This window comes from Labrus mixtus, chromosome 12 (assembly GCF_963584025.1).
Source record: "Labrus mixtus chromosome 12, fLabMix1.1, whole genome shotgun sequence".
Classification (NCBI taxonomy): Eukaryota; Metazoa; Chordata; class Actinopteri; order Labriformes; family Labridae; genus Labrus; species Labrus mixtus.
The window spans coordinates 4,241,599-4,253,993 of record NC_083623.1 but is presented as its reverse complement, the minus strand read 5'-3'; the positions used below and the strand labels follow the sequence as shown (position 1 = coordinate 4,253,993).

General features: G+C 43.1%; 1 protein-coding gene across 1 annotated transcript in view; it reads right to left on the bottom strand.

Annotated features, from left to right (window-relative positions):
• Positions 1-11,902, bottom strand: part of msraa (methionine sulfoxide reductase Aa) — a 35,745-nt gene extending 23,843 nt beyond the window's left edge. The window contains exon 1 of the mRNA XM_061051571.1: positions 11,737-11,902. Within this exon, the coding sequence (XP_060907554.1) occupies positions 11,737-11,875 (139 nt within the window). The 5' untranslated portion in view covers positions 11,876-11,902. The remainder of the gene's footprint in view (positions 1-11,736) is intronic.
• Positions 11,903-12,395: the final 493 nt, after the last annotated feature.

The following is a 12,395-nucleotide window of genomic DNA, read 5'->3' as shown; positions in this document are numbered from 1 at the left end:
GCCCAATTTGGAGGCGCTGGAGGGATTGTACATCTCTTCTGGCCTGGGACCGCCTCAGTATCCCCCCAGGAGGAATACTGGAAAACATCACTGGAGAGAGAGGGACGTCTGGGCGCCGTGACCCCGCCCCCAGATAAGACGAGGAAAAGTGATGGATGGATGGATAGGATTTTCCTGCAACCATGACGCTAGTGTAGTGAATCAAATCGACCCAAAAAAATGGTTTTGTGTCGTTTCCATGACGACAATTATGTATTTTATTGCAACTACATACAGAGCTACTTTCTGACTGTTTGTACGAGCGACTCATTTGCATTTATTTTCGAGGTAAAGAGGGTAGAAAGCACTCCAGGACACTTCACATCAAAACAGCAAGCCACTTCATTTAGATACAAGAGTGTGCACATGTGTGAGTGTGTGTGTGAGTGTGTGTGTGTGTGTGTGTGTGTGTGTGTGTGTGTGTGAGTAACCAGCCTGCCTCCCAGTCTCTTCTGCAGCCCCTGAAATCCTGTCACAATAATAAGCCTGATCACAGAGCAGGCCTCTATCCATGGTGACATCTGCAGCACACACACACACACACCACACACACACACACACACACACACACTCTACATTAGTGCTGCTCTATTTCAGCTCAGGCCTGCGTGTGTGTGTGTGTGTGTGTGTGTGTGTGTGTGTGTGTGTGTGTGAGGCATGAGGAGTTGCACCAGAACCGGCCAATCAGCACTCAATACACTCTTGTTTCATCTCCCTGTCCTTTCAGCACGTAGCTCATCACTTTTTAATCTCTCCAGATTCCAAAAAACTGAAAGTAGTAGAAAATCTAATTCAAAATGTAGAGAGAGAAATAAAAAGAGGTCAACGCTGGATTTATTGTTGAGTAAAGTCAATATATCGTATCATGTGTTTGAGCTTCAACTCCATCTTTTACGTGAAGAAACAGTGTCACCGTACTCTGCCTCTCTTTAGATAAACCAGAGAACAATGTTTGCGTCACCTCGCCACACAAAGCCGACTGGAAGCAAAATGCAGAGTCAGACTCCTGCGTCACACTGTTTTATCTTCTTCTTTTACTTCTTAACTTGTTTTTCTTTCTTCTATTGTTCACCACGAGTACAATGGAAAGCATTATGGCAGCAAAAAAAAAAAAAAAAAAGAGCCAAGTTTACACACACAGACTTCAAAATAACTTCTAAGTTGATTAGAGCTGAAATGTACTTTTCTTTTGCTGACAGTGAAGAGGGATGCTGTAAAGGTCACTCGGTACGTTTATGTGCAGTCACAGCTCGATTAGGTCCCAGTGTGCACGCACTGAGGGAGGATCGATTTGTTGACAGGAGTATGTCTGACTCTGCTTCGATAGGTAGCGATATGCCCCCCTTTAGACCAGTTTCAAGTTGACCTTGCTAACAAGTTAGCGACTTAGCGGTGGTAGGTAGGTAGGTGGTTGTATGTCAAACAGTGAAAACATGGACTTAACAGCTCTGTACATTCTGTAAATAATCTACACTTTACTTTTTGATACAAATGCGATGCAGGCTATCGCTCTAACTAATGGCGGCGTCCAAAGGCAGACGGCAACACAACTTCTATCACAACAATCATCTTTGGGATTGAGGAGCATGCTCAGAAAGCCAAGTCCAGTTTGGGTCCAATTGAGGAGAGTTAATCAGTCTTCAACCACATTATCTAGGTGTGTTAGTCCGATTTTGAGAAGTTTGACTTGCTTGGCTGGTTGGACCGACACAATAAATCTACATTTTCTAACTGCATGTTAACATACTGACTGACCAGACTCTAATAGAGCTTTCACACCTGCAGAAAACTCCTGAAAAACTCCAGAAGAATCTGTATGTTTTAACGCAAAGAGCCAAATATTTTGTTCACCCTGAGTTTCTCCTGCCAGACCTCTAGTATTTTTTTTAGTGCAGTAAGTCCGATTGAGCTGATGTGAGAACACAGCAGGATATTCTCTGGAGAATTCACCTCAAGCCAATAGGAGGGGGGGGGGGAGTGATGTTTGTATACTGTGACTGGAGACGATCTATATGTGAACAGCCAGGTCAGGAGGCTCTCTGGAGCAGTCCTCCTGTAATGATCTAGATATTCTCAGGAGTGCAGGTGTGAAAACGGCTTATCACAAAGTGTCAACAACACAGGAGGACTTCAGGCGATAGGTCATCTGGATTTTGGGAGCACAAAGCCAAAAGATGGTGTGTGGAGCGACTTCTTCTTCTCTATTGAAATATCAGTATTTGGCACACATGCAGGCATTTTCATAGATGTATGGATGGAGTCAGGGGCAACTTCCCATTCAGATAATTCGTCCCACCTCAAAAAATCAAATAGTCAAAATTATCACATTTTTTAAATTTTAGAAAAAGATAAATGTGATCATATTTTTTTGAAATACCGCCAAGCCCCCACCTCTGCAACCTTTTTGTTTCTCTCTACTCCTTGGACTTCTTGGACATTTACAATCAGCGAGAGCTTCCTTCTCTTCACTGAAAAGGAAGCTTCAACCTGGCATGAACGTCCAGGACTCCCCCCCTTTACTCTCCCCCCCCACCATCCAACCCTGGAGCTCCAGACCTGACAGTGATGAATGAAACACTGCAGCTAATGTCTGGCTGGGGGATATTGGAGAGTCTCCACACGCACACGCACACACGCACACACACACACACACACACACACACACACACACACACACACACACACACACACACACACACACACACACACACACACACACACACACACACACACACACACACACACACACACACACACACACACACACACCATAGAAAAAGATTGCCTTGACTGCTCTGCAATTAAATCTACAAGGTAACCTCCCCCTACCCTCTTCTCCTCCTGCGTCCCTCCTTCTCTGATTGCCTGGTTTCTTCGTCTTCCTCCTGCTCTCTCCCCCCCCCCCCTTTTCTTTGCATCCTCCTTTTACATCTCCCCCTCCTTTTCCATTTATTTCCCCCCTGCCTCAGTGTTCCTCACTCCCCCTCTCCCTCTATCTGAGCCTCTTGAGCAGCTCCTCTGATTGCCATCATGTTTTTTTTAATTTTTTTTTATTACTGCCCATCATCACGACCATCAGCGGCGCCGCGCTTATTGTTCTGCTGCTGACAGCCGCACAACACGCAGGACATCTCAAGGAAGCCGTGTGTACTTGTTAACATCATCAAGTTATGAATAAATTAAGAGTTTGTGCTCCAGTGTGCTTAAGACAACAATAGTCAAGGTTGTTGTGGAGGAGATGCTTCCCTCTGTATGAAGATGTGAAGCACTAAACTGAAGTGTACTGAAGCCTTGTGGAGGCTGCTAAACATAGAGGTGGAACAGGACAATGTTCAGCGAAAGCATTAAGAAGACTCTAAAATATAACCTTTAAATAGTCTTTATGTAAATTATATCCAATTGATGACAAAAAAAAAAAAGTTTAAACGAAGGGTTTGCTGTTTTTTCTCAGTTTGAGTCGAGTCTTTTTCAGTGGCGGTTCTAGACCACAACATTAAATACCATGATTTATATTTATTTCAGAAACAGTTTTTAATACTAGATTCAAATACTGTGTATGTGTTTTGAGGGGGGCTCTTCCTTTTGGTGGTCACAGGCGGGGGGCCAAGCTCAGTGTTACAGGGGAACTGGCCCCTGTTGGCTAGAACCGCCCATGGTCTTTTTAGACTGGGTCTTTTTTTTTTTTTGTTATCTTTTGGGCCTCTTTGCCTTACTAGATAAGACAGGAGGAGAGAGCGGGGGATGACATGCAGAAAGGGGCCGAACTCGAACCCACAGCCGCTGCGATGAGGTCTATATCCTCTGTACATGGGACATGCAACATACATAACCGCTAGGCTATCGGCGCTCCAAAAGGGTCTTCTTTTTTTTAAAGCATTTGAGTGTTATGAAAATGAATTACCACACAACCTAAAGGAAAATGTGAGTCATATAATTGCTGGGTCTTTTGGTGTTTACACTTTAAAGGTTTTCTATGTGATTTTTCACACTTAAATATAATATAAATCAAGTATCTCCTCTGAAAATAACTCTGTGAGTCATGACTGTCTACAATGGGTGTAACACCCGAGTCCCACTGTCTGTGATGTTTTCAGAGTCCTATCTTCACTTTGTTTACATCGCCTGGACGGCCGGCTGACTCCTCCCCTCGTGTATAAAAGTTGTTTAATTGAGGGACTAGAGAAAAGAAGAATAACATACTGTACTCACTGCTTAACTGTGTTTCTAGATCACGCTCATTTCAGGTAAATTTACATGCAGTGTGAAGATACGAGCGTAATAAAGATCGCTAGCATTAGCATGCTAACACAACAATGCACCGCAAGTTGTTTTGGTTTCATGCTGGTGCTCAAGGGCGACATCTGCTGGATCAAAAAATCACATTTAAAGCCTTTAACTCTGTTTCCTAAATTAACAAGCGGTAAAAAAAAACAATATGTACATTTGTTGCCTTCCATAAAATACCTATATCCCTTAAAATTACTAAATTCAACTAAAGTATGTTACCATGATATTTCAACACTTTGAAGTATTTCTTGCAAAGAGGAACTGCTAGAGAGCAAAGTGAACACAACACTGTCCTGATTGGATAACTTGAGCTAGTTCCTCTCACTGGGTTGCTCCAGCTTTGCTGAGTTCAAACATAGCATTGTCTGAATGTGACTTCCTGTTTTAGAGAGAGTTCACGCTCTACAAACATTTTAGGTGTTGTACCAGATGAGGAAGTTCAAACATATTATGTGGGGGCTCCCTCTAGAGAAGGGGGGGGGGCACATGCGGCCCCCCATCAACATCCAACGTGGCCCTCAGGTCAATTAATTGGAAACATGAAGAAAGCATGACACAATCTGCCATGAAATCATGAAAACCAGAAATTTGATCAGTGGTATATGTTGAGTTAAATTTCAGACATAATCGACTGTAATCGTTTTTTGTGTACTACAATTTGGCCCTCTGGCAGTGAGAATTAAATGAATGTGGCCCCTTGCTGTGACCAAAGTTGCCCATCCCTGGTCTAGAGGAATCTTCCAGTAACAAGAGTTGTACGTAGGCAAGTATCTGAACATTTACATTGAGTTCAGTTGGGTGATCATCACACTGCGTGCTTTGGTGAAAAACTGGCTTCTGATTTCTCCAAACACTTGATGCATCACTTCTAAACGTCCTTTTTAAAAGAGCATTAAACAACATAAAGCTGAATATCTGAGCTACAAACAGTACGCTTCTCTTTCCCTCCATCGTTCTATACCTCTCTCTCTTCCTCTTTTCTTTGTTCATCAATAGGTGTACCTCATCTGTTATGTCTCTCACACTCTCTCTTCTCCCCCCCCCCCCCCCCCCCCCCCGCCCGTCATTTTGCCCGTCAAGGTTATCGGTCCACCGTGTAAACAACACAAAGAGCTCTGCTGATGGGATCTTCATTCACTGGGGGTCCCTGTGAGCCGTCGTCGTAACAGCTGTGACAAAAGGTGGAGGCATTGAGGAGGGGTCGGTCCTGAGCACCTGATAACACCACCACACAGTCAGTGGGTTTAACGGGTGATATGTGTGTGTCTGATAAACGACATCTGCAGAAAGACACAGACGTTTCTGAGAGCTGAATATGTGAATATACTCATTACACAGTGGAACAAACACAAAGAGTAAAAGTACAATAATGACGAGGAGACTGTGCCTGTACGGTTATAAAGTACAGATACTCAATGCAGATTAAATCTTGACCCTGTGACCGCGCTTCTACTATGATTTACATCCCGAGGTTACAGGATTTAGCTGTTGTAGTTTGGACTGGGATTGGCTGTTTCCTGCAAAAGCCACTTTCAGGACTTCTCAAATCATAAGGAAGTTCCTGGTGGTCAAAAATAGAGTGCAGTCGGGGGCACCAGATATGCAAATACTCTCATTGTAGCATCATAAGCGGACTCTGTAGCTTCATCCGCTACTTCAATGCCTTTTTTTTTTTTTACATCACGTCTTACCTCAGGAAACCCCCCGCCCCGTTTTCTCTGACAGGGATAGTCTCCCACTGTGAGGAGCACATGTGAACAGCCAGGTCAGGAGAATATCCGGAGCAGTCCTCCTGAAATTATCTGGATATTTTCAAGAGTGCATTATGTGAAAACTGCTTCCGTCTCTCTTTCTCCCTGTCTCCCCCAAGATGAGGAAGTGAGGCCCGCTCTTATGGATTGGGAACACTGGGCAAAGGTGGTTTCATTTCATGACGACCCACGCAACACCTAATGGCACCTGAAACAGCCAACCGGCAAAACAAGCAACCAGCAGGGTCATCACAGTATGTTATAAACATGGAAAGTGTCTACATTTAGGAAGCAATTCTTGGTATTTTTTTAATTTAATAGTCAGATTGTTTGTCTTTTATCCCACCACAACGCTATATATATATACATTTGGCATTTGAGGGAGCAGAATCAGGACAGACATGTGAGTACTTCTGCTTGAAAGATCAATACAGCGAGTCTAAAATCTCCAGCTTCTGTGCAGTGAACGAAGCGTTTCATGGACTTCAGCCGGAGAGAGTCGAGTCAGCAGACATCAGAGTGTTTTTCTCTGGCTTGAACTAAGCTGTTGTTTTCAGTTTTCAGTGTGTGGTGCCAACCAAACAACTCTTGATGCAACAACTCTCAGCCAACTTGATAACCTATTAGCACAATATCCCTCCTGATATGCACGCCTCAAAACATCCCTGGAAATAAGTCCCTGTAAAAAATTGGGCCGTTTACCACAGAAAAGCAGCGATAATGACCATTTACAGCCAACAAGAACACCTGCTAATTAACAGAGCAGCTGCTGGATGTCTGAACACATCTGCACTCGACTACGAGGAGGATGACATTTACTTCTTCATTAAAGGGTTGGAGAGTAATGACCAGGTAGGACCAAAGTACCAAAATGAGACTTTATACCAAATAATCGGACTAATCAGAGAAAACATATCATTTATTAAATCTGAATCAGGATGAGGATCAGCCTTAAAGACCAGGTGTGGAACACGCTCAGAGTTGGACATATCTCTAAATGTACCGACACAGCAATATGCAACGGTAACAAATGACTTCTACCCTCTGTTGTTGAGTCACGCTGCACACACAGGATCCTAAGGACATGCACTAATGGAGTGAGGGTCTGGATATGAAAGAGCGCCCGAGCTGATGGGGGTTCTTTGCCTTGCTCACAGGCACTTCAGCAGTGCTCAGGAAGTGACCCGACACCTCTCCAGCCAGCAGAGCAATTCCAGACTCAGTACAAACCAGGACCTGAACCGACGACCCTCCGGTTCCTAATCCGGTTCCTTACAGACTGAGCTGCTGTTGTTGTTGTTTTAAGTTGTTCCTTTTTCTATGTTGTTGTTGTTGTTGTTGTTGTTGTATGTTTTCCTGTTTTATTTTGCCTTCCCTTTTTATTCCTTCATTGTTGTAAGGTTGTCAAAACACCTTTTGGTACCACGTGTTTTAAAAAAGGTTCCATCACATGAATTGTTCCTGAAACTCTGTCTGTCTGCTGTACACTGCTCTATATCAGTGGTTCCCAACCTTTTTGCCTTCTTGCTTCAGGGACGTCCAGATGTTTAGGACCCCATGACATCACTGTTGAGCATGGTAACAGATTCAACAGATGACGGCTGCGCAATTAACGGCAAATTCATCGTTGTTGTCCTATGAGCAAGTCTAAATGCATCCTAATCAATAAGAAAACGTATTCAATGTAAACATGCAACACTTTCTGACACGGCAGGTGTACCTGTTGGACGGAGGCCCGGGTATCACGGCAACGTTTGCCACCATTTTCATTCAGTCATATGGCGCTCAAGCTACCAGCTACCAAATCGTATTTTAGATTCAGGAGTTACATGTTGCAAACAAATGTGTTGTGTAAAACATGAGCAGGCTGACATATAAACTGTGAGTTATACCGTACATGTACTGGTTTATATCGCGCTTCATACAGGTATCACAATGTCGAAGAAATTTGCTAATTTTTCTCATATCGTGATGGCCTACAAAGCCGCTCATTTATGACCAAAAATTTGACATTTTCAACCAGAGATGGCGCCGAACAAGGGATTTGAGTTTGACGTGAAGTTACAACTTTAAGAAAAGTCTAAATTATATTGAAACGCTGCGGTTTAAAGTCGCATGCAATGATCGCAAAGCCCCAGAACGTCCACTGAACGGAGGTGTGGTCACCTTCCGATTTTAAAAGGAGAATCAGCCCCACGATCAAGCATCATCCCTCTTCTGAATCTGAGATCCAAAATCCTCCAATGCATCATCCACACAGTCGACAAATAAAGAGGTTAAGTCCTCGTGCTCGGCTTGGCCTGCATGCCTCAAATCCTCGAGGTCAGTTTCCAGACAAAACAACTCCACATGTAAACAAAGACATCAGACAACTCTCAGAGGCTGAGATTTTTGCACTTAATAGAAGAATATATGTGATTGATTGGGTCAAGCCATCACACACAAACCTCTTGCTTGGCGCCCGGTTGGCCTTTGTCTCCTCTTCTGGTAGACCTCTTGAAGTCAAACATCCGTCTTCGTCCGGTTCGGAGACACTGCTTCGCTCTCCAATTGAATAAAATGTCTTGCTGTTAAAATTCAAAGGTCAACTTATCCCGTAAATGCGATTCGAGTTTGTCTCCGAAAAATCTGGCAAGCTCCAAATGTCTCCAACGCGAATATCGCTCAAAAAGAGAATACCGTTTGTTTTGTTTTCGGTTCTTGCAGACGCGGAGTTTTCAGCCGTTTTAAATAACTTTTTCCTCTCTGTTGTTTTTCTCTTTCCGAGGCAGAGCTCGTCCCAATCCTCCACCACCACCTCCTCCACCACGCCTGGACGTTTCTTGATTTCCTCTGGCGCTGCAGCCCTGAGCCAGACAGACAAAGGAGGGGAAGCCCTGCCAAGTCTCTCCACTGCAGGCATGGCTTTCTCCTTTCCCTCCCTGCTCCCCTCGCTCTTTCCTTTTCGTCTCTCTCGATTGTGGGCAGCGTTCCCGAGAAGCCTTGGCGATGCTCCAGCGTGTCTGAACCCCCTCCATCCATCAATCCATCTTCCCCAATCGTCTTTTTGCAGAGGACCCACGCCCTCCTAACCCCTTCCACTCCCACATCCTCCCATACCGTGCCCCAAATACAAACCCACTTTCAGCTTAATCGATGGGAATTTGATCTAAAACACTCGTATCAAATTGCACATGTCTCTGTAACAACAAACCCAAATATCACAGAGTCAACACATCCTCACACAACCTTTACACTCTCTACTTCTTCCTGTCATGTTTCTCTGTTTAATGTTAAAGGGGGTAGTGTGTGTGTGTGGGTCTCAGAGTGTGTGTGTGTCTTGTGTCTTTTGTTCAGTGCCAGTGCAGATCTATTCATCATGTGCCAAGACTCGGCGCCCTCACTTGTACTGAAGAGGGGGGCAGGTCGGTGCCAACTACCCCCCGACTGCCAACTTAGTGCTGCTGTCTGTTTACTCACACAGAGCAAAACGCTGTATCTCACAAAACACACGTTTGTTTAAGCTGTTCACATGCTACAGTGACAAGTGTCTTTAAGAACAAACAAATCAACAGACGTTATGAATTATAAAGAATTAAAGATGCTATCATATCGATGTGTAATGCCACTTTCTTTATTCAGTCTTTAAAATAGGGCAAAGCAGTGATTCTTAATTGCATGTGACGACTTTATTATGTCTTTATGTCTCATTATTTTACAGTATTCTTCTCTCAGAAATATTAGAAAAACTGTTAAACATGTTATTGAATATGCTTTCTCTACATGTGCACATAGGTTTCTGATATAATGTAGTAATAGTAATATTGCGACACAGATGTAAACAGTAAATGGGCTTGAGCTTGTACAGCGCTTTTCTAGTCTTCTGACTACTCAAAGCTCTTTTTCACCGCAGGTCACACCTCCACATTCACACACTGATGGTAGAGGCTGATATGTAAAGAGTCCATCAGAAGAAACTGACCCCATTCATACACATTCATACGCCGCTGACCAAGCAGCTGGAGCAATTCGGGGTGAAGTGTCTTGCCCAAGGACACATCGGACTGCATGAGCTTGGGATCGAACCCCAGACCCTCCAGTTGAGTGACTCTACCAACTGAGCCACAGCCGCTCCCATGTGCACTTCATTACCACTTGGATTACTTATCTTTCTTTGTGTTATGTAACTGTGTACCCTGTATAGTGTACTTTAAAGAGTACTGGTTGGATAAACAAATTATTTTCTTTATTTGTTGATCAGGTCAAAGTTATGCTCAAACTTCAACACAGCCACCTGTAATGGTGACTGCTCTCCCCGCTCTACTACCCAGATGTAAACAAGCACAGTGAAAAGATAGCATCTCAGTACAGCAGCACTATGAGGCTGTGTCTTGATCTGGAAGATGGAAATATGGAAATGGACCACATTCACCACTGGCCTGTGGATTTAAACCTGCAGGGAGGATTAAAGGCTGGCGGTGCTACCACTGCTAACGTTACCCACACAAACCAAATAACACTGTTCCCCTGTAGACAATTTTAAAGCCTGAGCTTCTGCGTGTGGTTTGTCGAAGTAGTGTTGCCATATCTGTACGCCGCCCATCTCCATGGTTGAACGAAGAGCAAACGCAGAGCAGACGTCACTCAGATCAGGCAGTTCATTTAAATGATGGCTACCACCCATGGCCAAATCTCAAGTCACGTGTTTGAAATGTGAATGTTATCTCACTGTGAAACGCCTGGCTGACACTTGCTGGCTCATCAGGTATTTCTGGTTGTTCCCATTATTGATGTTACTTTTTATTTTGGAGCTGCAGAGCTGGAAATCTGTAGCATGGGCGTTTAAAAAAATTACATAATGTTTTCTGAATAAACAAAACGTAACAGAATGTAAACCCATGTGTCCCGGACTGCACTCACGCATTGTGAAAATACAATCATCTGATGTGTTTTTGAAAATGTAGACTGTCCTTTGAGGTGTCCTGTATGAAAATTAGTTTTTTGTTTGTACCTACCTTAGGACTACGGATGAGATGTACCTTTTGTGATAAACCCGGCATATTTACAGGGATGCTATTTGCTGTTATCTTAATTAATGAGCTCTGTCCAAATTCAATTAATACAAAATAAATGAAATGAGCAGGAGGCAAGTAATGAAGTTGTGTACTTTGTCAATCACTGACCACAATATCAGTCTGTAAATTTGGCAAGGCTTTAACTAAACTTTAACTACCTAGTATTATTCTATTATTGTATTTTTTTATTTAACTGATGTAAATGTTTGATTTTTAACTTCTTGTTATTTTTAATAATTATAGTCCTGTTTCTTGAGCTGTTGTGACAAAAAAAATCCCCCCATGGGTGATCAATAAAGTTTATCTTTATCTTTCAATGTCAACACAAACAGCTCTCACAACACGGTTACTGTACGCGCATGCGCATTGAAGTCTCCTCTGTTTTGATGATAACAGCAGGTGCTATCGGCTAAATTACTTACTTACTACTTTATTACTGAATATTTTCCCCTCGTGTAAGCAAGGTAATACCTTTAACGTTAATAAAAGACAAACACAACCCTAAATAAAGAAAGCGAGGTGGCACACTGGTTTGCTATCTAACTTGGTGTAAGTTATATCACTTTAAGCTAACTAACATGCTAACACAGCTGCTTCTGTCTTACCGGAAACTTTCATGGTGCCGTCGGTCCGGCCGGGCAAAGCTGTCTCTGGAGTCGGCATCTGGGCTTTAGAAGCCATATCGCCCATTCTACTATTCACGAAATGACGCCAAATCAAGCGGATCCTGGAGGAGGAGACCATTGAGTCCTGACAGCAGCGATAACACACCTCCGGCTGCTGCTGCACTCTGAGAGCTAGCTCAGTTAGCTTAGCTACATAACAGAGAGCTTACTTAACCACCTGGCTTGTTGTGTAATGTGAAGGTGACCACGTTATTCAACTCTGACAATAAAACTGTATCACTCCCCCAAGTAGGCTATACGTAATATACACTATAAATGCATAATGTTTTGTATTTGACACTCAAGCACAAATAAACTGCAAATACAAAGACTTCAAGCCCTCACATCTTGCAGGAAAATTATTTAAATTTTCTTTTTCCCAAAGTTTAATTCACATTTTATGTGCGCCGAATTTGCCGAACAACTTAGTTATATCTCAAAATAGTTGTTGTGTACACTTGCAAATATTTTTACCTTAAGAAATAATGCAGTAAACAATATTTTGTGTTTTTTTTTACATGGAGTTCTGTGTGTTTTTGCAAATTAGTCCAAAGATAAGTCTGTAGGAATGGCTTTACATGAAACTATCACAGGGCTAT